This window comes from Aythya ferina (assembly GCF_964211825.1).
Source record: "Aythya ferina genome assembly, chromosome: 6".
NCBI classification, from domain to species: Eukaryota; Metazoa; Chordata; class Aves; order Anseriformes; family Anatidae; genus Aythya; species Aythya ferina.
The window spans coordinates 18,186,679-18,211,947 of NC_140303.1; the positions used below are offsets into that span (position 1 = coordinate 18,186,679).

The 25,269-nt window shown below is 38.0% G+C and overlaps 3 protein-coding genes across 6 annotated transcripts in view; 2 read left to right on the forward strand and 1 right to left on the reverse strand.

Moving 5' to 3' along the window:
* The window catches only part of TTN (titin), a 243,431-nt gene extending 240,857 nt beyond the window's left edge, over positions 1-2,574 (forward strand). The window contains exons 305-306 of the mRNA XM_084523042.1: positions 869-1,162; positions 1,295-2,574. Of these exons, the coding sequence (XP_084379168.1) occupies positions 869-1,162; positions 1,295-1,593 (593 nt within the window). The 3' untranslated portion in view covers positions 1,594-2,574. The remainder of the gene's footprint in view (positions 1-868; positions 1,163-1,294) is intronic.
* A 5,242-nt stretch (positions 2,575-7,816) lies between these two features.
* Positions 7,817-20,532, reverse strand: PLEKHA3 (pleckstrin homology domain containing A3). Of its 3 annotated transcripts, none has more exons than XM_084523680.1 (8): positions 20,347-20,532; positions 16,834-16,950; positions 16,051-16,206; positions 14,698-14,834; positions 13,153-13,317; positions 12,064-12,107; positions 11,381-11,496; positions 7,817-9,687 (listed from the first exon to the last, which is right to left on the reverse strand). In XM_084523680.1, the coding sequence occupies exons 1-8, from the start codon at positions 20,384-20,386 to the stop codon at positions 9,557-9,559; spliced, it is 906 nt and encodes a 301-aa protein (XP_084379806.1). In that variant the 5' UTR covers positions 20,387-20,532; the 3' UTR covers positions 7,817-9,556. The 3 variants fall into 3 exon arrangements, with proteins under 3 accessions (XP_084379806.1, XP_084379808.1, XP_084379807.1); XM_084523682.1 differs by having other exon boundaries at positions 9,351-9,668; XM_084523681.1 differs by lacking the exon at positions 20,347-20,532 and having other exon boundaries at positions 9,412-9,687; positions 16,051-16,234.
* Positions 20,466-24,951, forward strand: FKBP7 (FKBP prolyl isomerase 7; the record flags this gene model as incomplete). Of its 2 annotated transcripts, XR_014694321.1 has the most annotated exons (5): positions 20,466-20,977; positions 22,199-22,350; positions 22,775-22,918; positions 24,147-24,280; positions 24,588-24,951. XR_014694321.1 is itself a non-coding variant. In XM_084523679.1 (4 exons), 4 exons carry the CDS (start codon positions 20,466-20,468, stop codon positions 24,747-24,749), a joined length of 960 nt encoding a protein of 319 aa, XP_084379805.1. In that variant the 3' UTR covers positions 24,750-24,951. The 2 variants fall into 2 exon arrangements, 1 of the variants encoding a protein (XP_084379805.1); XM_084523679.1 differs by lacking the exon at positions 22,775-22,918.
* Between the last annotated feature and the right edge of the window lie 318 nt (positions 24,952-25,269).

The window sequence follows — 25,269 nt, forward strand, 5'->3', positions numbered from 1 at the left end:
CTAAAACGATTTTTGATTAAAAAAATACTCCAATAAAGTTGATACAGGTAGTTTAACAAGTTTCTATTTATTTTATATATTTATATGTCTACAAAACTAAAACAGCATTAGAAATCTTCCCACAGAGCACACAGATGCTCCATTACATCAATAGGTGAGTGTTAACAGAAAGCAGTGAACATTCCGTCTAGGAATTACCCTGTTACTAAGACCTTGGTCTGGCAAGTACTCTTTTCTCAATTGCTAACCAGAATCTGTTTTGGTAAAGTAATTCTGCATTTAAAAACTGTTACAGTAACTTATCCATAACTGAACCAGGTTTAGGATTTTACTGTCTGTACAGGGACATCTCCATTTCTAGCACCAACAGGTTACTATAGTTTGCTTGGATGAATGTGCTTGTTCTTAAAGGAAAGCTGCAGTGACCGATCTCTTCTGCTTTCTTTGATAGTTACAAAACAGTGCAGTGAAGTATAGAACTCACAATACCATACTTGTGAGAACTTGAAAATGTTTCACAACTTCTACAAATATGAACTGAACACACAATTTCTCGATGTCAAATTCTAATAATAGCTCTAATAGGAAATGCTATGTGATGACCTATTTCTTCTTAAGTATGTTTTTTCTTCAAGCTCATACATACTAGTAACAGTTCTGTTTCCTACTTGTTTCATTTACAAATTAGCGTTTGTAACTTGGACATCTTTAATCAAATGATTGTAAAGCATTTTATTCTCCACTGCAGTTTTCTATTGAAAGCAAACAATGCACTCTTCATTTCTCTGAAATTAACCATATAGACTGCATGACTTCTTTAGTTAATGCGATGTTATTGGTTTTTCTTCTATGTTTGCGATGCTCCCAGCTCTAATTGAAGAACCTCCAAAAGAGGTAGTATTGAAGACAAGTGGCGACGCAAGCATGCACGAAAGTTTTTCTTCTCAGTCATTTCAAATGGCTTCTTCTAAACAAGAGGCTTCATTCAGCAGTTTCAGCAGTAGCAGCATGACTGAAATGAAATTTGCGAGCATGTCTGCCAAAAGCATGTCCTCCATGAAAGAATCCTTTGTAGAGATGAGCTCCAGCAGTATTATGGGGAAATCTAGTGTGGCTCAACTGGAAAGTTCAACTAGTAAGATGCTTAAATCAGGTCTGAGAGGTGAGCAATACAATTATTGGTAGAGTTAGTGCTTTGAATATCCTGAAGTAGTTCTTAGAGTAAACCTGCTGCATGTCAAAAGGGCTTAGTAGAAACAGACTAACTTGATATTTCTTCTCCTGTTTTGTAAAGGAATACCACCCAAAATTGAAGCTCTCCCATCTGATATAAGTATTGATGAAGGAAAAGTTCTCACAGTATCTTGTGCCTTTTCGGGTGAACCTGCTCCTGAAATAACATGGTACTGCAGAGGGAGAAAAATTACCAGTCAGGACCAGCAAGGCAGATTCCACATTGAAACCAGCGAAGATCTAACCACCTTGATCATCATGGATGTCCAGAAGAATGATGGTGGACTTTATACCCTAAATTTAGGAAATGAATTTGGTACCGATTCTGCCACTGTGAATATTAATATTCGATCAATTTAGAGAGCTTGATCTGTATTATTTACACTTGTCTTTTTACAAGTGATTAATATATGGACTGAAATACCTGATCTGTAAATATTAAAAAAAAAAAAAAATATTTTTGTACCTACCTGAATGAGACAAAGTCCAGAGCTATACATTATGACTTATAGTCATTATTGACCTAAGAATTTTAAACACTTTTTTTCACTGACATGTACATACTGTATATAGCCGAAGTTAACGGTTATGAAGTTTTGTACCATTTATTTTATGACATTTTGAAATGTAACTTTTGGAATTAACAGTTGGTAGGAGAAAGTTTCCTAGCAAACGACTACCCTGCTCAACATTTAACTAATTTTTGTGCCTCAACTCATTGTTGATGTCTAAGAATGCCTCAACAGGTAGAGAGGCTCCCTGTTGAAGATTACCTACACCTAAGAGATGATACTGTGCATTGTATTTCATATGTGCACAAATATTTATGTTGAATCAGAAATGTAAGGCATTAGTGATGTTTGCAATTACCCTCCTGTAAGCATTGCTTTAATGTTTTACGTTTTATCTGATTATGTCATACTTTCCATGCCTGACTGACAATTTTTGGACAAAGTGCAAGCGGCCAACACTTTGTTCACCCACTGTTTGGGTACTGTTTCTGACACACTGACTGCCTGAATAGCTTTAAAAAGTAACATCACCTGGCCATCCCCGTAATCAACAAAGCTATTGAGGTACTCAAGTGCAGCAGCAGTACCAACACTCGGAGGTTCATAGGGTGCAGTGATTGTGTGGTAGTATTAGATACCTAGTAGTCACTTCCAGGCAACTAAGCAATGAGCCACAGTTTGAAAACAAACTGTTGTTACAACATCAAATACTGCCCTGCACTTCAATTTGCTTTAGTTCTCCTAATGTAGTAATAAATTTGTTAGTTGTTGAGCCTCCTTGAGATAGAATTGTTAATTTGAAATAAAGCATGCTATCTGCACCTTAAAATGTGTGATTCCTTGTTATTTATTTATTGTGCTCTGCTTTTATAGTTCATGTACTATACTACAGAAAGAGAGTCATTGAAAGAAAAGTCCGGGTAGAACTGCGATTCCCCACTGTAAGCTGGGTAACTGTTGAAAATTTACCCATCTACCAGAAACATCCTGGCCATCAGACTACTATAGAGGACTAACAAAAATAAATAAATAAATAAATAATTTTTCGTGGGTTCTTCACTAAGGATAAATTCTAGCACTTGCTAGAATTATGCTGTTTTATGTTTTTATTTTAGAATTATGCAGCATTATGCTGTTTTTATTATGTCTCTGTTGAGTGCATTTCCAGGCCTTCCACTATGCCCTATATGGAAACATTAGTAATCTCTTTTCTTAATAGCTGGTCTCTGCTGGAAGCAGTTTAAAAACTGCCTCCAGGAAACCCAGCTATTGGCTCCTCTTTTTGCCAGCTGCAGCTAGTGTAGACTAGTTGACCATTGACTAATTGCTTGGACCTAAAAGTTCTCACCTGCTGTGGGTCATTAAGGGTCTGTACCCTATCAGCTCTTCACCCTTCAAATCAGCTGACGCACCTATGGGGAGCAGAGCTTTTACATTCTGGGGCAGAGGGAGAAAATCACAAATCCCATACAGGCAGGTCACAGTTTTGGTTATGGGAAAAGACTATCAAGTTCAAAAGAGCAATTCTGCTTCTAGAATTCACTCTGATCAGCAGAAAGAGCTTGAGAGCAAAAACTCAGAGTGATGCAACGCTGCTTCAGAGCCTGTAGAAGTCTCGTAAGTGGTGCAGAAGAGTTTAGCAACACCGTATATTATGACTCCCAGCATAAAAAAATACTGCTAAAAAGAAAGATCCCAAGTTTGTCAAAAGCAGTGAACACAGGTCGTATGTTTAAAAGCTTATCCTAAAAAGACACACTAGAGAAACAGACCGATTCTTTTTTCTTTCCTATAAGCCTATATACTATCAACCATTAGCTATCCAAATAATACATTTTTTTATGTATCATGTACCAGACAGACAACAAATAACAGAAAACCTTAATTACTTCATCGAGCACCAATGTAAAGCAGTTTTAAACTTAGATGAGACAAACCCTGTATTGAGAACAAAGTACCAAGCTGTTACTAAATCCACCACCTCTCCTCCCTGGTCCTTGCTACTCTACACTCTTACCAGGCAGGGCAGTTCCACCCCTAGGGCTGGGGGGGGGGGCAGCATTCACCTGACATTTATCTTCCTTGTTGTTAACGCATTTCAAATGGCCACCACAGAAAAGCTAGTACAGTTATAAATCAATTCTGAAGAAAATTTTATAGTAATAGAATTTGAGAGGGCAATTTAAACATAAAGCTGCTTGTATTTAATAATTTTAAGGTACTTAAAAATAAATAAATAAAATCACTATTTGAAGCCACAGCTTAAGTTAAAATGCCCTCAAAATCATCTACTGCAGCACTCCTACCACTGTAAACCTACCAAGAGCAAGAGAACATGTTTTAGCCAAAGTATGAAACGTTCCTAGATATGTTGTCATAGCTGGGGACTTACACTGTGCAGTGTACAGTGAGAGGCTTAACACCCCCAAGCCCCATGTTAATCAGCCTACCTAGGTTAACAGAAACACAAGATCTAGCACCATTCACCAGCTGGGAAAACAGACTTGCTTCTCAAGAGGGTATCTTAGCTTAATGCAATACAGCACTAACAGGGCTGAAATCGTCCATGGTGCAAGCTTGGCATCACATGGATAGTGTTAAAGTCACAAAGCCAGAGACAAAGTGAGCTGCTCTCTGGCTAATAAATGGAGATGAAACAAGATCTAAAGTCAAAATACAGATTTCAGAAGCTAAGTTTTGTGTCAGGACAAGATCCAGACATTTTCAAGTTCAAGAAGCCATCTCATTCTAATTCCCTTACAGGTATTAAAAAATAATTTTCAAAACAATGCACAAAGATAACACAGGTACAGCCAACCAGCCTTGTTTCAGCAACTTGTATATACCTATATCTGACAATATTACCACTAGAAATGGACTAAGCGAGTAGTCTTAGCAGAAAGTAATAGTCACACACGCACACACACAAAAAAAAAAAAAGACAAAAAAAAGAAAAAAAAAAGACTCCAGACTTAAGCATGGATTCTATTCCACAAATGCTATTGAAAATTCAGTCTTCACTGAAATCCTCTGAGTCCTCTACTGAATCTCGACACATTTCCATGATCAAGTGGAAAACATTCTGGTGTGGCAGCATAAGCAAGTTTCTTGTCTGTAACGCTGCCTCAACTCTGCATGGTACTTAAACAAGCACACCTAACTTTAAGCTGATGAGTCACTCCTGCGCCTAAAAATAGGATTTAAAGCACTTACAGGATTTGCTGGAGTACAGTTTTAATAGATAATTCTACATGCCAACCTGCTGAGCCATTGCTTTTTATATGACTGCTAAATGAAAGCTAATGTAGAGGTGACATTGATAAAGTCACAACATAAAGCTTCATTCTTCTTCAGTTTCATAGAAGACATCCAAAAACAATTCTCAGACAAGAGATTAAGCAGTCTCTGAATAAAAATAAATACATAAAATGAAGCATGAACATTTGAAATTATTTGCCTACTCTATTCAGGTAGAATACTGGGATTTTTTTCACTTTACAGGCTGACGCTCTGTTTAAAGACAAAACCAATTGCACTACAGGACCAAGTTCACAAGAATATCCTAGCACTGATGTCTGAAGACATTTAGACAAAGAATGACATGTCACAATGATCGTGCATAGAAAAATGAGTCAGCCCCATGTTAACAGCACCCTGCTTCTGCAACTGTCATCTAAACTTCGCAGAAAATGTCTAGGCAGCCAAGAAGGTGAAGATAGATACAGAAATAGCCAAAGCAACATTTAGCTCAAGAGAATATGGAGGAAAGGATGTGACATTCTTAAATCCTGACTCACCCACCCCTGCTTTGAACTGAGAAGAATTACCTTTGGCATCCTTAATCAACACCCTTGGAGCCATGTATTTACCCTTTTCTTTAAACATAATATATTTGATTTGCTTGTTTTTTAAACAGAGTCATAAAATACAGTTGTGCTCTTACTTTTAGCTCTCTCTCCCATATGAGTACTATTTAAGAACAGTCAGGATATGGCTACAAACGTACCTACAGTATCCTGTCCTGAAGTAAAAGACGGTACCAGACAGCAATGCAGGGAAATGGTGCGACTACTTTCTTATGGCACTCACTTGCCAAACAATATTCTGAATTGCTCATGCAGGCTTAACAACTACTCAAACGGCAACTGAAGCAATTAAATTCCTAAACGGCACCTTCAAATCAGTATTGTACACAGTGGGAACAAAAATGGTAATGCATTTCTTTTAGCATGTTATAAAGTGGAGCCCAGTATGCTCACTTTCTAGTAAACTTGATCATGCTTGTGACTTCCTCTACAAAATAACAAAGAACAGGTTGCTCTGCTGTATGGGTAGAAGAATGCTTAGTTTCTGAATCTCTTACCATTTCGTTGCTTAAACTAGCTGCTAAGCTGCTGAGTCCTTCTGAGACAGTGACATTTCTAAGGGTGTTACAATCATCTGATGAGCTTTGTAAGTGAAATAATAATCTGTATGATCCTTTGGTCTTCAGTGTTAAGCAGCAGATATTTTCAGGATAGCAGCTGTGGCTTTGGTCACTCAACGACACCCCCTCCCCTTTAATCAGTAACATTCCCTTCTAGAGGTTGATCTGAAATGCTTAGGTTCAGCCCTGGAAGTAGTCAGCAAAGAAATGTTAACGACAGGCATGTTTTACATTAACTCTTTTAAAGCTGAATAATGAGGATCACCTGACAAAAAAAAAAAAAAAAAAAAGAAAGAAAAAAAAAAGATTTCAGACAAAGAAGTTTCCTCCATTCGTGTATTATACCTCTGTAAAAAGTTGCTAAGTGCAGCACCAGCAGTAACAACAGCTACAATACCTATACTGATTGTGGTGTAACGAGCAAAATTTAAGTTCACAGTTTGAGAAATTAACTGTAACACAAATACTTATGTCATTTTTAAAATAAATTAAATGCAAAAAAATTATGCATTGCAATGTATCTATATATGTTTTGGGATACAGTAATGCCTGCATTCCAAAATCTGACCACCAGTCAGGGCGGGGGAGGAAGGAAATCAAGCTGACACTGTAAGCTTATTTACTATACTTCCATACAACAAATGAAAAGAAATACAAACATTAATTTTCAGTTTTAGGCTCTGAACATTGTAATGTAAATATTCATGAATTTCTAAATTATTCTGAGTGCCTGATATTTAATTCTTTATAGAGTACAAGCTGGTATGCCATTTAAGTGCATTCCATTTCCAATCATCTAATGTTAGAAACGTCATAAATAAAAGTCAATAACTAGAAATTAGCACTTTTAGCCTAAGTATATGTAGTATGCTTATATCCTTTAAGTGATAAATGCTTTAAAAAATGAATTTGGTTTCACTGGGAGCTCTTCGGAAGCAAGTGAGATCAAAACTGGAAGCATCAATTACATATCCTATGTTGACATTCAGCTCCTATTCTCCACCAGAAAGAGTAACAGTATAATTATCAATTACTGATTAGCTCTGCCCTAACCCTGAAAATGAAAAGGGCATATAGAGTTTTCTAATCTTATCATACATGGACCACTGTGGTTCTTCTACAGTATCATTTTCCAAAATTACTTCTTAGATCCTTGACACCAGAAGCATGATGGCATATCTGCACTGATTTTCTTTAAATACATTTTAGGATTTTAGTCATAGGGTTTAGCAGAGGTAGATAAAAAGGATGATCTAACTTTAGCAAGAACATGTTGCATATATATTAAGACATCATTACAGCTTGAGTCACATAAAGAAACCCAACATGGTACTGAAGTAATTATATAACCATTGTGCTGGAATCTAAGCCTTGCAACCTGTGTCTAACCAATCTTATTACAAATATTTTATCATCAGTATTTAAAATGCTAATTTACAACTACATGCACAAATCAGTCTTATCGATCTTTTTTTGCACAATGTGGAGTCCGAACTATTTTTTCTGTAGTAGCTGGAAGCCAGAAATAGATACCGGTTAATGTGGCATGGACTTAACTCTGTACAATCTGGAAGAAACTTCAGTGAAATTTCAATAAGCAGCTCTAAAACAATGTATATGATTCAATGAAACACTCAGCAATATGTTGTTTACTTCTCTGAACATATCTTTAATACTTATTTTTACAATTGTCTTAAGTGTCATACAGAATACATTAAAGCAAAATTTCAGGAAAAATGTACAAGCATGTGTATGGCTGATATGCAAATGCTAGTTGCATGAAAACTGAGCACAAATAACAGCTCTGAGCTGGTATCCATAAATAACTTTACTCACATAAGACCTTCAACTCCATTTGACCCCTACATAATGGTTTAAAACCTGTTAGTCTAGACAGGCAACAGGTTGTATGATTTTCCTCAACACTTGGACCTATTTTGATTTAGATGAATCAACATACCAGAAGTTTATAATGAAAATTTCCATTCCAAGCCCATCTGTCTTTTCCACACTGCTTCACAAACACCGAATTATTCATATACACCAAAGGAAGACAAGATAGACCAAATTAAAGACTTGTTTATAAAAACAGATTTTGGTATGTGCTTGAGTGCAAAAAACCCTGTGCATTTACTTAGGAATTGTGTAAATGAAAAACAGTAAATGGCTTGCTTAAAGTGCTCTACAGCTAAGACTTTATAGACCAAGTTTATCCCTAAATTAATACCAAAAACAAAATCCCCCAAAGTTTACAATGCTAACTCTAGCAACCTTATGGACCAAGGTGCTAATAGGCACTGTTATTACATATAACTCATGAATTATTCAGAGTCAGAATCCAATCTCACTTACAGTAAATGCAAATTTACATTGATGTAACTGAGAGCAGAATCCATCTCATGGTTTATACCACCTTGAAATGATATAAAGAAGTCACCAAATCACAAGCTTCCTCTTGTATAAATACGTCATAAATAAAATATGTATAGACACAAATACCCATTTCAACAGCAGCTTCATGGTCTAATAGGTTCATCTCTTACTTCTATAATACTTTCCTGAAAATACATCTCAACTGAGCAGAGTAAATCTTAGCCATGTTGCATTAGTTACTTGTGATGCTACACACCCCAAAAACAATTTATGGACATTTTGAAGCCTTTAGTAGATCCTCAGATCTTTAGTAGTGAAATTAGGTAAAAAAATTCTGATGCAAAAAAGAATAAATAAATAAAAATTATTAAATATCCAATGCTTGATACAAATGCTTCATATTAAGTTATTTTCATATATTTGTTTAGAAAAATACACTAAATATTTCTACTTTCATTGGCTAAAAATAAGGACCGGATTATGTATATCCTTGTGTTTTTAAAGAAGGCAATGTCAATTACCATTAAGCCGCTAGAGTAGACCTATTAGTGGCCAGTCCCACAGCCCTTATACAGGCAAAAAATGCCACTGCAGGGCTATCATAGCTCCAGGCAGATTGCTTGTACAAATGACCAGCAGGCCCATGGCACAAATTGCATTTTCTCCAAAAAAAAGAAACCTTTTTGCTAAAGTTTTTAACCTGTAGATTTACTAATGTATCAGTAAGACCTTCACACTTTAAAAAGAGCAACATTTACAAATGTAGATGCTTATCTGTTAAACCATCATTTGTTCCAAAAAATGCACATTCAAACTGTGAAATATTAGGAAAATACTCTTGCAAATAAACTATATAAAGATAAAATACACTTCAAAGATAGTTTTTATGTTATTCTATAAAGTGCAGAGAAATCCTTCTAAAAAGGGAAATGACTACTTTCTATAACAACAGTATAATTACAGCAGCCTTTGCATAGCATTATTTATAGAAAATTGAATACTTTCAATTTCTTCATGAAGAAAAGGATGAGAAAGTCTCTTCCAGTTCAGATCTTTCCTTTGATACTGATCTATTTTCTTCAGGAATGGTTGATGATACCACCAGATCTCCATTGACAGCACTTCTAGAACAGTGAGCAGATCCTATGAAGATATCAAAAAGTATTTAAATTTCAGTGAAAAAACCCTCATCCAATCTGTCAGTTATTCTATTTGCTATTTCCTATTGGACTTCTCCAAAAATACTTCAATTAATACCATGGCCAAGGATGACGGACACAATGAATTTTCAGTTAGTATAAATGTGGTAACTTTTTTCTTTTAGACAATGATTTTTATATTATGAACAACAAATTTGTCTGTGAGGTGCAGACAATTTCTGTATGATGCAGAAAAATTTTTTGAAGAAGAAAAACTGATGAATCAATAAGCATTTGATTAAAATATTTTCTATTATCAAAATGAGATGGATGACTTCCTGCAAGTTCAGTATTGCTAGGCTACCTGGCACGAAAGAGAATGAACTAAGATAACTAAAAAGGTAGTAGAGGGAGTTTCTAACAAAGGGAAAAAAAAAAAAGAGGGGTGGGGGGGAGAAAGTGAGTTAGAAGCTAGAGCTAGTAAGGAACCAAAAAAGTCGGGTATTAGCAGAAACACACAAGACTTCTCAGCAATTCTGAAAAGAATCAGACTGGGTAACCAACCCCAGGAGAAGGTCCAGATGTTAACAACAGACCTAGGTTACAGAAAGCAAGACTGACCTGCAACTACCTAGGCAGTGAGATGCAGACTAGGGTCTAAACTAAGTTTGGGATAGATGCTAGCTTGGGATAGATGCTAGCTTGGGATAGATGCTAGCTTGGGATAGATGCTAGCAGACCCTAAACAGGTGGCAGGTGAGTAAGTTCGAAGTGGTGGTTGTCTTGCAGTATATGAGCATCAGAGAACCAAGAAGATGGTGTGGCAGTGCAAATACTTGCACTGTGATAGTGTAAAGCATTAGTACCTCTTTGGACTCGCATGGACTTTCAGCACTGCATAGGCCCCAGGTTTTTTTTTTTGTTTGTTTGTTTGTTTGTTTGTTTTTCAATCTAAATGAGGCACTAGGAACTCCAGAAGGAAGCAAGACTAAACCAGAACTAGGCAAGAAGAATTAGTCATGTTAAGTCAAGTCTCCCTGAGAGAAATTAGGATGGAATCAAAAGGAGAGTAAGATACAAGACTTAATAAGACAGAACTGTATACTAACTCATTCAGTAGGCCCCTCTAACCATTAGGGTCTAATATTCTGAACATGACATCATTTCATCACTTTTTTGGTTGTTTTTATTTATTATTACCAGGGCTGCACTATTTCAGAACAGTGCTACACTCCACAACAGGCAAGCAGACACTGAAATGACTGATCTTACAGCAATGCACTGTGGGGAAATTAACCACCACACCCCTATTCAGAGAGACCAAAGAAAGGCGAATTTTTTTAGTAATAACAAGCAGATAGCAAGTAACAGTATACCACATCACATACCAAAATAATGTTCATGCAAGGTCCTTAGTACAAACACTCCTGTTCTGGTTGGGTCTCCATTTTAGATTACAAGCAGTCCTACTGATTTCAGTACAACTGCTCCAGCTGTAAGATCCTTTTCAACAGGAGTGAAAGCTAGAAAAAGTCAGCTACATAAAAATCTACACAAGTGATTTGGTTTATAATGTTGCAACCTTACAACCAACTCTTTTTTCTTATACTGATATCAGCACTAAAACATATGCTGTAAACAGGGTAATAAATTCTACAGAAAGATAGAAAAGAAAACCATCCCTTTTCCAAACTCACTCTGAGAATCTTCCAGGGGACTATCACTGTAAGATTCTGTATCTGAGTATGTTCTTCTGCGTCGCTGTGATAATCGGTAAAGGGATGAAATTGGTTCTTTTACAGAGTGATTATTCCTACAAATGAAACAAGATATATTAGTAAGTAAATTCTGTAACAACCCACACAAACTTAATATACTTTAAAATAATTCTGGTTTTTAGTTTGTTAATATCAATAATGTTTTTCACTAAGAAAAAAATAACACAGCCAACAGAACATTTTGATTTTCACAATTTCAATGCCTGAAAATTGAAATAAAAATCTAATACAGCATTTGCAAGCAGAAAACGGTAATGCAAGAACTCTGAAAGACTGACCCAGAAAGAATACAGCATTGTAAGTCATATGTCTAATTTTATGAAATCAGCAGAAGAAGTCATTTGCATAAAGTTTCTAGCAGGAAGAAATATTTATAGGGCAAGTATGAGAGACATTATGACACAATGAGCTCCATTATTTGCCACTGACACCAATAATCTGCTCCTGTTTTCAAAATTAGATCAATTTATGCCATTTTATTATTTTCCCAAGTGAAAAATTTCTCTCATACTTTTTTTTTTTAATGTTCAGGGAGGTGTTTTAAGAAATGTTCAGGGAGGTGTTTTAAGAAATTAAGAAAATAAAATGAAAAAGAAAATTACCTTTCTGAATAACAAGGACCAGGGTGGCTAATGGAACGCTTCATCTAGAAAGAAAAAAAAAATGCCATAAGCTACTTTCAAGAATAGTATACATACTTACACTAATTTATACTCTATTTACAGCCTCTACAAAGAGGGTGGGTAATCTCTCTCTTTTTTATATATATATAAATTAAAAATAACTGTTCTTAATGGGAAGTCTGTTCTAACTATATGGAAATAGATGGATTGCTACCAATATTAAAAGTTTTAAAGCGTTTACACAGGACATGCAATTTACTACACGGAATACTATCTAGTTAGAGAGCCATTTGTCAATTGACATGATATAGAAATGCTGAAGTATTTTCCCCCACCAAAAGCCAGTTTAATTCTCCATTACACAATAAAGCCAAAAGTCTGCCTCTTGATTCTTTGCAGTTTTTCTGGTATCACTGCCAAATCTCTATGTGTGAAAGTTATTAAGTTATACAAATGACATACAGAATTGTATGTTATTTGATGGAATGGAAGATAAAAGGATAATATCCAAGTACAAAGAAAGGGACTCGCACAAGAGAATCCTACAACACAGCCTATCTTAGAAACTATGTATGTTATCAGTAAGACATTTAAGATGATCTCACGTACACTGCCCTCCTAAAAGAAATAATTAGTAATGAAGAGTTATGCGAGTATCTTTACCATTATTGACCTTTTCGATAAATAAGGGCATGTTATATTAATATGAACATTTTTGAACTATATACATTGAAAAATAACCTATGTTGCTGAAGTGCTTCAAGTCACAAGGCAGTTGTCTGTTTAACTGAGGAAAAATTAAATCGCATTTGTTTATGAGATATCTCAGAACAGGGTCTTGACACATGCGACAAATTACCCTGATTATGTGAGCGCTAGCAAATGAAGACTGGTAACAGAGAAGTATTGATTTATAAAATATTTAGAACCTGCACTGATCACGGTAGTGTAAAGATTTCATTTGCTGATGTAATAGCACAAAGCAATACTATAGTCTTTTGCCATTCTTCCCCACATCTAACCAACTACATGACACTTAGAAAAAATAGTATTTTAAAATGTCTGAACCATTTGGACAGGTGATGGTGACACAGGAGAAACCAAGGGATCAGGGTGAGGCAGCTGGAACATCTCTGGCTTAAATTTGGCATTAGCAATCTTCACACATTCTTCAAGCGTTGTGATAAATGTATTACAGGTGGCACTAAGCAAGGAAGAGGCTTCATTCATGTTCTGAAAATAAATGAAAGCACAAGCATAAGCAAGAATTCCCCCCCCTCCCCCCATACACACTTATTTTTATCACTCTTTACTACTAAGAACTAGGGATAACTTCCATTTCCCACTTACTTAATCAAATGTACACTTACATTGAGGTCGATTAAGCAACTAAATGTGATAGCACTCTAATTTCTTTCTGACATATGAATTTTTTAGGGTATCAGCCAATGATGCTATAATGTTTTCACTGTAAATACAAGTTTTTCTCAGAATAGCTATCTGGTATCAGAAGGTCAGTGAAATAAAAGAATGGCATGTGAACAGCTTTATCACTCCAGCGCAACAATTCTGCAGGCCAATTTCACCTTGCTGTTGCAAACTGACAGCCATTTTCTCTGTTGTGACAAAGTGTCAACACCTTGCTTTACTTTGCTCTAAGTCACAGAATCATAAAATAGTTTGGATTGGAAAGGACCTTAAAGATCACCTAATTCCAACCCCCTGCCATGGACCCCCCTAGACCAGGTTGCTCAAAGCCCCATCCAACCTGGCTTTGAGAACTTCTAGGCATAGGACATCCACAGCTTCTCTGGGCAACCTGTTCCTGTGCCTCACCACCCTCATATGAAAGAGTTTCTTCCAAATATCTAATCTAAATCTAGTCTAGTTTAAAGCCATTAGTTTTAAAGCCTTTAGTTTAAAACCATTACTCCTTGTCCTATCAGTACACTCCCTGATTAGGAATCCCTCTTCTGCTTTCTTGTAGGCCCCCTTTAGGTACTGGAAGGCCACAATAAGGTAACCCCAGGGAAGAACAGCCCTGTCCCTGGGTGGGCTTCAACCACCAACCTTTTAGTGACGTGGACAACAGTATTTTCCACACACTATTCAAGAGTATAAAGAATGAGGACCAGCATTAACTCTCATTCAAAAACAGAAATACTAGAATACTTTTATTTGTGTATATTCAGAGAAACTTTGCAGGTTTCCGATACCTGTAACACTAGCTCTCACTAACAACAAAATGGAATACTCTCCTAAAGGAAGTAAAGAATGGACAAGCAAGATAGTTTCAACCACCCTGCACCTAACAGAGATCTGAAACAAGATATATGTATAGCAGATGTGACAGCTCTTCTGGCCTTTTAACCAAATGACTCAATAACACAATTGATTCCTAATACATTTTATGGTTAAAATTAAATCATACAGGTTCTTTGTGCACTTATAATCAATGACAGCATTATGTACACACAACCACTCAAAATCTGACTTAAATCTGAGTAAAAACTCCCAACATTCAGAAGAAGGGAAAAAAGCATAAGATATCAGCAGAAACTTTAGTTGAACTATGTAATCAGGTTCTCCAGTGCCATTCTATAAATTCAATACCTCAATGCTGGGAGGAGAACGAGTCTCATCATGGTGAACAAATTCTTGTATTGTATGAACTTGCTGCATTAAAAGATCACAGTAGAGACGAAGTTCAGACATTTTGGTTTTAAGAGATTCATTGGTCTCACTTATTTCTATAAGAAATAAAGGAAATGTCAATTTATGGCATATCATTTATTATTTATTCTAGTTTTTTAAGTGCACTTCTCATGTAAATTTAAATATTGATTTAAAAATTTGCTTAAGCTATCACTTGAATTTGAGAAAAAATGGATTCTGCAATGAATCAAGCACTATACTTGAAGCAGACACCAGAGTTTGTACTTTTTGATAACTGATGCGACTTTAATGACCACAATGACAGAGGCATATAACAAGAAAAGATAAAGTTGCAATCTTTCTTAGCTACAGCCTAATGTAGGAAAAAAATCAGTAGATGAAATTTATCCCTGTTAGAGTGGGTAAATGGTTACATCAAGACATTCAAAAAATATATATATTCTCATGGGTTATATTGACTTCCTTCAGTGGAGGTAATGTCATCCAGTGTGTTTTAGTGTTCTTTTTCTCCAGTAAAAGGAAACTTGTACAATGCCCATATACTGAAATTCTAGATGCCTTACTGTCAAGGAAGACAGGGCTGAATACATTTAGGAATTTTAACAATGAAGCATGTGATTGGTTTTACATGATTTTTACATGATTTTTTATAACGTGGACAGAATAAAGACTCAGAATATCACCGCCGGAATGTCTGTAAAAATATATTAGGCATATAACTAAGATGCATGTATTTTCTCAAAAAGGGTCCAGGGAATTAGACATCTAAACCCCATGGACTTTGAGTTTAAACTCCCTGTCCTTCTAACTGTTAGACTCCTAGTCAGACATGCATATCGGTAGAAGAGAAAGGAGTCTGAACTGATAGCAACTGATACAGGTTTCTTTGAAATAAACAGAACTCATATTCATGGCAGCTGTGAATTTGATACTTCATATGGTCACAGCAACATTCCTAGAATGCCACACAGATATGAAGTGCAGGACAAATCTGAAGACAGCACAGAAATCCAAAATGGAAAGGCAATACAGAAAACACAGAAGTGATAATGCCTATGATCAGCAAAATAAAGTCAAAAGCAGACTATGTAACACGGTGATTTGCATCATTTGCTAGCACAGTTCATACATCATGGGGAAATTTACATTACAGATGACTAGGAATAATTACAGTTCATATTTTAAAGACAATAGTACTCAATTTCTAACACAACATTTGCGCTATCATTACCCGAAAACAAACATTTGAAAAAGTGGTTAGCTTGTGCATGCTCAAGGTAACACACATACCTTTTTCTTTTTTTGTTCTAGTATCTGCTAAACAGGCTTTTGCACTCCCCAGTGCTACCAGCCACCTCTGCCTTTCAGCTGCATTAACTGCTTTCATATAGAAATGCTGTTCCCCTGGGATGATTAGCTCCATTCTGGTGTTGTCTGTTGCATGAACTTATGATAGAGAAGAATAAAAGAACAACTTTGAAAAACAAACAAACAAACAAACAACATACAATCTGGTAACAATTATTTATTAAAAACAAATCAAAGTATTTAGCAATACAGTACACCACAGTAATACAGTAAATCACAATGTGCTGCTGCCAAATAACAGAAAGCCCATGCCCTCAAGTGAAAAGGCAGGAATAACAGACACTAAACAAACAATGGCTACACTCAAGTAAAATGGTGTTCCCTTACTGCATTAAGAATTCACTGCATGAATCTGTAGTAACTTTTATACTCCAACCCTAATCTAAATACGGGAAAATGAAGAGTTTTGTTACAAGGACAATATTTACAGAGTCCTAGAAACAAGAACTGAGGTGGACTTCATTTACAGTCCATTATATTCATATAATATGATGAGTTCCAAATCTCAAAAAAAGAGCTCCAAGTGTCAAAAACATTTTTCTTTGTCCTCAATTCCTAATTCACTTTCATTATTATCTGTAAACTATGAAGCAATGACATTGGACTATGAATACACAAATACAGAGAGAGAAGTCTGTGATGCAAAATTGGTGATCTTGTCTCCCTGACAGCTAAAATTTCTTCTAGCAGAAACATAATCCTTACCTTTTATTTCACACACAGCCATCTTTATACTTCCTTTGCTGCCTTTGCAAACATCATCTTGTGAATCATAGTACGACAATATCCCATTGTCTAAAACAAACCACCGAGGCTGCCAACCTAGCAAGATCAAAAACAGGAAAAAGTCTAATTACTGAATTTCAAATTAAATTCAGCTCTTTGGCTGCTAAAACTTTTACAAAAGATGCAAACATCACACTACTCCCATGACACACCAGGAAGTAAAGAATCTGAGTACCAAAGACCAGAGCTGCTCTACAATCAAACCGGTATTATACAGCTATTTCATTCCCATTCATTTTAAATGAAAGGTTGGCAGTATTTCAGTGTTCGCTATATTCCATTCTACCACAAAATAAAATTTTAATATAGCCACTACGGAATCCCATTTTGAAGACTGATAAATCACATACCTCTGAAGAAAAATCCTTTTTAAAATATATTTTTCAGGCAGACTTCCTTTAGATTGTAGTCCCAGAAATAAATGACTGTCGTCACAAACTGCTCTGTTCATTCACCTCTCTCTGCCTCCTGTATTTCAGTGAAAATGTCTATATTTTACACTTAACTACTGACATACTGTTTTCTCTGAAAGTAGCCCAGCTCCACTGTCAACAATTTAACAGCAGGAATTGTGCTGGGAACTGAGACATGGCTTATATTACTAAGAGTCCACTTGTGAGGACCAGCTCCCCTACTACTGTTTTCACCAGCTTTACATCAGCAAAACTGTTTAATGATCTCTGGCTTCATTATGTTTACAAAAGAGAGCAGTTTACACATGCACATGCAACTCTCTTTGAGAGCTCTATGCAGCATTACACCAAGTAGAAATGCTGATTTATTTTAATTAGAGAGGGCCTTGACAATCATTTATCTCTTAATTTATTTTACAGGTATTTCATAAAGCTCAACACTCAGTGGATGGGTACTCTATTTTTTAATACTACCAGATATTAATGTTTTTGCCTAGCAAAGCACCTTGGTTTCTAAAAACAACCTAGAACTAAAACATTCCAGTAGAAGATAGCAAGCGCTCAGGCCTGTTACAGCCTGGGTCGGCTAGACGATGGGAGCAGACTCTCCCTCTATTTTACAACTGGAGACCAAGCGTATACCTTCCTGCTTGGCTTATGGCTCAGAACAGCAGTAGCTGTGCAGCCAAGAACTCGACACATCTGGTGATATGACAGTGTGGTCCGCGGTGTTCACCATCCTGTCATCCCGAGAGAGCAAGCAGCAGCCACCCGGCAGCACCGCGCTCTAACACCGGAGGCTTCCTCAGTCATCCACTAGAGGCTTCATACTGCTCACGTGCAGTCATTACCAATTTTAACACTAATTCAGAAAGTGCAGGACCAGACCACATCACATCATGTCAGAGTTCCAGGATAAGGAAATTATAATGCAAAACTTTATTTTTTTAGTTATTATTATATATTATTTGTTAGCTATAATAGTAAACATCTTTATCATTCAAAATGCAGATGAGTAATTAATAAGCAGATCCACATTCTCACAAAAAAAAGAAAGAAAAAAAAAAGTAAAAACACCAAGGAACCCCAGCGCCCATGGGAAAGATTTCAAGTTATATGTACAACTTACAATAAAGTAATATGCAAACTGCCATAAAATGACTGTATGGAAGACCCCCTCATGTAAAAGGCAGCTCAGAAACGCGCTCATGTTTTTTTTAAGCTATGTTGTGTTGCAAAACATTGACTCTGCACTGTCCTTATCTCCTAAGTGCATGCCCATGTCAATGCCTTTCTAAACAGGGTTATTCTGATAAAAAGGGACCCTATATGGATGATTAATTCAGCCTCATATTATGCTGGCTTTGAAAAAAACATCCGCAAGGGATTTAAAAGACCTCAGTACCTCACAGAAGCAAGTAAAAGAACAAAGCCACTTCTTACTTGAATTTGGGCAAATACGGTTTCCTGTATTCAACAAAATATTTAATAAATTCCTTCACAAGTCCTTAGATGAACATCTATTATTTAAGTAAGAAGGAGGAAACTAAATAATGTTTTCCACAAGCAACAATAACAAGCTCCTTTGCTGCTTGGCTTCTACTGTAAATAGTACCACAAATACCACAGCCTATTTTTGGCTACAAAAACACGTACCGGAGTAACAAGAAAGTTGATAACAACTTTAAAAAAATTCACTGATATGCTTTTTTTTTTATTAAAAAAAAAAAAAGTTTCCCTCATATTCAGAAAGTTCTCGGGTATTTCTGACACTATAATTTTCAAAGGCAACTGGAGCAGATGCTGTCAGCTGGGCAACACACATGGAAGGAAGGGCTCTGCAGTTCAGTATATTGGAGGGCTGCTGACTTTTAGTAGAAGTTAGCTGCATGTAAGTTTTTATCAAACACCACAAAGGTTCATTACCCATGACCTTTTACCTTTCACTGAATCACTTCTGGTCACAAAAATGGAAGTGAAAAACACCATTCTATTTTGAAAAGAAATTTGCAGTCATTTTCATACTTAGCCACATTTTTTTCCACTATGTTATTTCCCCGCATTCACTGTGAAGTGACCAAAACATCTAATCTAACAGCTATTTAATTCCAGCACAAGTATGGAATCCTTTCACTGGAAGGCCAGTATACCTGGATGTGGATTTCCTCTGAAAAATACAAAACTACGTACATTTCAATCCCAAACAAGCACACAATCCTTCTAGTGTGGGGCCTGCACTTTATAAACGCTCAGAACTGAGTTTTACACCACTCCGCATTCAACACCTGAATTCACCGAACTTAAAAAAACAGCACAGACGAGAGGGCCAAGAGGGCAAAGAAGGTACGGACAGACTGCCAAAACCACTGAAGAGGCCTGGTGAGGCACAGTATGTGATCCGGCTCTGATCTGCTCTACAGGCACAAGTACAGCATCAGAAGAGGAATCTTCTTCCCCTTGGAAGTACAGCCTGTCCACTGCTGTCTCCGGGGGGAGGTGACGACTCTGTTATGACAGAGGGAGAACCGAACACTTCTGACAGCAAACGCAGGCCTTTAGTGTGCTTCTGCCCACAGCACTTCACAAAACACATTTACCCAGAACGTGTCCTCCAGAACCAAACTTTGTTTGCGTATTTCACAGGTTAGGATACAGTCGCAGAGAGTCCAAAAAATGACCATCCCAGGCCGAATCAAGAGAACCCAGGCTCGGCAAGCCTTTAGCACCCAACATTTAAAGACCGAGCCCTGCGTGACGCCTCAGCCGCACGTGGGGACACCGGCCGGGCTGCGCGCCGCAAGCATAAGATGGAGGGGAAAGATGCGACAGCCGCAACGAGCCGCACGGGGCAGCGGCCGCCCGGGGGCCGCCCGGCAGAGCCCCCGACCCGGCTGTCAGCCCGCAGCCCGCAGCCCCCGCCGGCCCCGGCTGCCCGGAGCCCGGCGCCCCTCACGCAGGCTCCGCCGCGCCGCAGGCCCGGCCGCCCCGAGCCGCCCCCGGCCCCGGCCGCGGCGCCTACCCGCCAGGTAGTTGGTCCACTTGTACAGGGCCCCCTCCATCGCTCACAGCCCCGCGCCGCCCCGCATCCTCCTGCGCCGCCGCGGGGAAAGCGCGGCCGCCGCCGCCGCCGCCGCGGGGATGGGAGCTCCCCTCCCGTCCCCGCCGCTTCTCCCTGCGCGGAGGCGGAGCCGCTCGGCCCGGCCCGGCCCGGCTCGGCCCGGCTCGGTTCAACCCAGCCCCGGCACGGCGGCGGCCCCGGCGGCGCCACCCGGCCGGCGGGGCGCTCCGCGCCTCCCATGCGCACCCCCCCCGGGCGCTCCCAGCCGTCCCCCTCGCTTCCTGGGGCCGGCCCCGGGAGCCGGCCCGGCCCGCCCACAGCCAGCCGGCCCCGCCGCAGCAGTGCCACGCCGGCGGCCTGCGCGGAGCGAGATGGGCCGCGACATGATCCTGGTCCCCATCCTGCTGCTGCGCCTCCTCGCCATGGCCCCGGCCCCGGCGCGGGCCGAGGGTGTCGCGGCGGCGGAGGAGGAGGTTAAAATAGAGGTGCTGCACCTCCCCGAGAGCTGCAGCCCCAAGAGCAAGAAGGGGGACCTGCTGAACGCGCACTACGACGGCTTCCTGGCCAGCGACGGCTCCAAGTTCTACTGCAGGTGGGGCAGCTGGGGCAGCGTCTGCTGATATTAATACCCTCCCTACCCCCCCCCCCCCCCCCCCAAAGCCTTTTTTATTTTCTATTTTTTACCCCTAAGCTGAGCGCTGAAGGATTTCTGAAACCAGCGCGTGGTGGTTTTCTGGAAATAAGTCGTTTTGGACAGAAATGTCAGTACAGGCTTCTGCCTGGTTGGCGTGGCGGCTGCCCCACACCAGGCCGCTGTGCAGGCAGCGCGGCTGCCGGGCTCTCCTCGCACCCATCTTGCTGTTTGAGCGTGCATGTCCCGTCCATCCGTCAGCAGGCTGTCTCTGCTCGTTTTGCTGAAGCCGTTGTGCAGAAGCTTCGTTTTATTTTTAGTCTTAGTTTTAACAGTGCCTTGCTTTTCTTGTTGGTGCATCCTGCCGAGAGTGGCAGGACTCGCTGTGCAGAGCTGCGGAGGGGAAGTCCGCCTTTGGCAGGCTCGTTGCTTGCCCATATATCACGGATCTGACTGGCATTGATGGGCCTAGTTTATTACCCAACCTTAATTCGTCCCCTCCCTTGCATTATTTAAGAAAAAATCAATAGAGGATAATGCTACATTTAACTGCCATTTTACTTACACTTTTTTCCTGTTGGAGTGTCTAATTTTGACACATTTAGTGCTGCCCTTTGACTTTTGAGCTGCTCATTCACAGCTCAGTGTAGCTCCCATAGGAGGGACACCTTTGAGCAGAAGCTGGCTCAGACACTGCTGTAAGTGAACAGAGCAGCGGGTGAGCACACAGCACTGTAGCCAAGGTTTCCACATTCCCCCAACACTCGGTAGCACGCTCCTTCCCGTCCCATCCCGTCCCATCCCATCCCATCGTGAGCAGCTGAAGTCGTTCTCAGTTCACAGCAGTGAATTCATCCCAGCTCTCCTCTCACAGACTTCCTGAAGTAACACTTCTCATGCAGCCTCTCTCATCAGGAGGATTGAATGGTTTTAGTAAGAAGTTAGTTTTTTACATGTCCTGTGATTTCAAATGGAGGTTACCATTTATACATATCAAGATTTGACCTTAAATAAATTGTGAGTGTAGCAGAAAAATAGCATTAATACTTAGGATATTCTTGCATTCTAAATGTTCTTGCGTTTAAATAATTTAATGCATGCTTTTACCAACTGCTAATTTAAAGTCATTTAAAAAATAAAAATGCTAAATTAATTGTTATCCACTCACAATTGTTTTTATAGTCGGACACAAAATGAAGGTCATCCAAAATGGTTCGTTCTGGGTGTTGGACAAGTCATAAAAGGGTTAGATATTGCTATGATGAATATGTGTCCTGGAGAAAAACGGAAAGTGATCATTCCTCCATCATTAGCATATGGACAGCAAGGATACGGTAAAAAAAAAGATTTTAAATACTGAATTTTGACTTTGCTTTGTTTTATTGCTCTGAAATCAGGTTTGAATTTATGATGCTTAAGTGTGCAGTCCATTTAAAAAAAATGTTCAAGTAAGAGCATTATGCAGTGTCAGTACTCAGTTGCAGATAACTTAAATTCAGCTCTGGCTTGGGTGTAGTAGTTTCTCTGAAAAGGTAGCTCCTGCTGTGTAGTAATTATTTGGCAATGGTATTGTGTTAGAATCATGTGCACTGGTTCTGTCTTTGATACAATTCTGTTCTAGCCAATGAAGTTTAGTAGGAATAATTTGTTGTCCCTTGAGTGTAATGTTTAATAAAAAAGTCTTGTAACAATAAGGAAAAACACTGATACAAAAATACATTCTTTAAATCTAATACTAGCGTTGTTTGTTCTAGGTAGCACTTCAAGAAAATACTGCTTTCCTACAGTATACTTGTCCTCTGTCTCAGCGTATTCCTGCATGTTGGGGAAGATGCCTGCCTAATCTTGAATTAGAAAAGATGCATGTGGCTTTCTAAATCTTTACATGTCTTTCTTTTGTTGGTATGTATATTCGTAAACTACAGGCACTGAATTCTAGTACTGTATCTTTATTTAGTAGATAGTATATAAACCATGACATATGTTCAGATATATTTAAAAATTCTACACATTCAAGCTTGTAAGATTAAAATCTTTTGAACTCTGAAGCCTGTCATTTTTTATACAGATATTTTAGATGAGAAGTGCAAGTAATAGTTTTGTTTGCCTTGTGCTTATAAACAAGTTTATGAAAGATGGTCACAAGCTCAAAATTCTGTCAAAATTCTGAGGTTACAATGTCATGCTCACTAGCTTTGGCTACGAATAGAAACAGCTTGCATGTTTACATTTTAATTTTACACTGCACAATTTCTAGATGCTTTTTTGGCTTTACTTTCAGACCTCATTAATTTATTCTTGTCTCTTCCAGTTCCTGTTTTAGCTAGATGCATGATGCAATGATCTATGCTTATAGGCAAATGCTCTGACACAGGAATAATAGTGTCTAACATGTTTCGGTATCTTTTTACTAGAGACCAGATAAAATATTCAAGTAGTTCTCTTTGTTGTTGTTGTTGTTGTTGTTTTTTTTGTTGTTGTTTTTTTGGTGAATCAGTTCAATTACACATTATTGCTTCTTTCTAGTGAGATGCATATTCAAATCACCATTTTGCATAATGCCCTTTTAACCATAGATATAATTCATAGTAAGTTTGTAAAACCTGATATTACCTGCTTGTTTCTTCAGAAAGAAAATACATACGAGTGTCAGCCTAGTACAGTAATCTTTTAAATCACATTGCAAATATTAAATAAAGTTAAACATCATAGAATTTATCTCTCAATAAGCCCCATCATAAGACAGTATGTGAAATAGTGAGAAGTTCAGAAATAGCTGTTTTTCACAACACACAAACTCTTCTCAAAATCATATACATCTTCATTTTTAAAAGTACCTGAATTGATATGATCAATATAATTTTGTTTTAGGGAAGTATATTGTTTGTAAATCTCTCTTAAAGTCATTTGTGTAACACAGTTACCTGCTCAATGCATGCCACTTCTGTTTTGCCAGAACATGAACAATCGTCCTGTCTAGCTGTGTAATATTTAAATCCAGAGTTTAATCTGAATATTAATAGTCTTTTGTAGTAGGAAAAATAAGACAATTTACATGTGCATTTACCATATGTGTGATCACTGAACATTTTGTTTGATTTCTTAAATGTGTTCTTTCTTTTATTAATAGCACAGGGCAAGATTCCACCAAATGCAACATTGATCTTTGAGATTGAACTTTATGCAGTAAATAAGGGACCTCGCAGTGTTGAAGCATTTAATCAAATAGACAAGGACAGTGACAGGAAACTCTCTGAACTCGAGGTAATGTGGCATAACTAATTTGGAATAGATTATACAATTATGGATATACTTTATCAGCATTAACATTAGTTACCTCTCTTGCAGTTCATCATGTAAAGCTTCTGTATACTTACACAAACTGTACAGTGAGATGTACATATTTGCTTTAATATATTAATAGTCCCAAGCTTGGTAGGAGAGAAACTTCAGACATCTGCACAGCAGTCACAGTAACTCACACATATATGACAATGCTCTTAAAGATAGATAGCTGCTGAGGACTGATATAAAAGCCACAACAGTTGATTTTTTATTTCTTCTCTTCTAGATAAGCCAGTATTTGAAAGAAGAATTTGCAAGAGATGGCAAAAAACGTCACCCCTCAGCACATGATGAAATCTTAGCTGATATATTTAAGAAGAATGACCATGATGGCGATGGTTTCATATCAGCAAAGGAGTACAATGTCTACCAGCATGATGAACTCTAAGCACTCATAAAATCTTTGGCTGTTTTCTGGACACTGAATTAAAAAATAATAATAATAATAATATTTCATCGCAAAATCTTTTGTATTTTTTTTATAGTGGCATCTTTTTATATCTAAGGTGACTGTAAAAATCTTATTTTTAACACTCAACTAATAAAATGTGTTAGGTGTTGCAAAAGAAATAAATACAATTGGAACACAACAAGAGCTATTGTTACTGATTTGTCATTTCCTAATCTACACTATTGCTCAGTTGTCTTCCTTAATGTGTAAATTACTGATCAAAATAATTGTTTCTGTTCTGTCAGTCAAAAAAAAAAATTCTAGTAGTTGTTGACAAAATGAGAAAATAACTGGATGAATACTTCTAAGTTCCCTGTAAAATAAAAGGAGAAAACAATTCCAGGAAGGTAATCCATTAGAATGCTGCATAGGCCATTGGCCATTGCAGCAAATTTATCTATAAAAAACCTTAAATGAATCTTGTCTGTGGAATTTCAACATAAAAACACAAATGTTT

What these genes read in the sequence shown, in the direction of transcription:
- PLEKHA3 (XM_084523682.1), bottom strand. Translation starts at nt 20,386, where the DNA reads ATGGAGGGGGCCCTGTACAAGTGGACCAACTACCTGGCGG. An exon ending in GTGGACCAACTACCTGGCGG is followed by an intron (nt 16,951 to 20,346) that starts GTAGGCGCCGCG and finishes TGATCTTGCTAG; the next exon opens with GTTGGCAGCCTCGGTGGTTT. An exon ending in GGCTGTGTGTGAAATAAAAG is followed by an intron (nt 16,207 to 16,833) that starts GTAAGGATTATG and finishes CTCTATCATAAG; the next exon opens with TTCATGCAACAGACAACACC.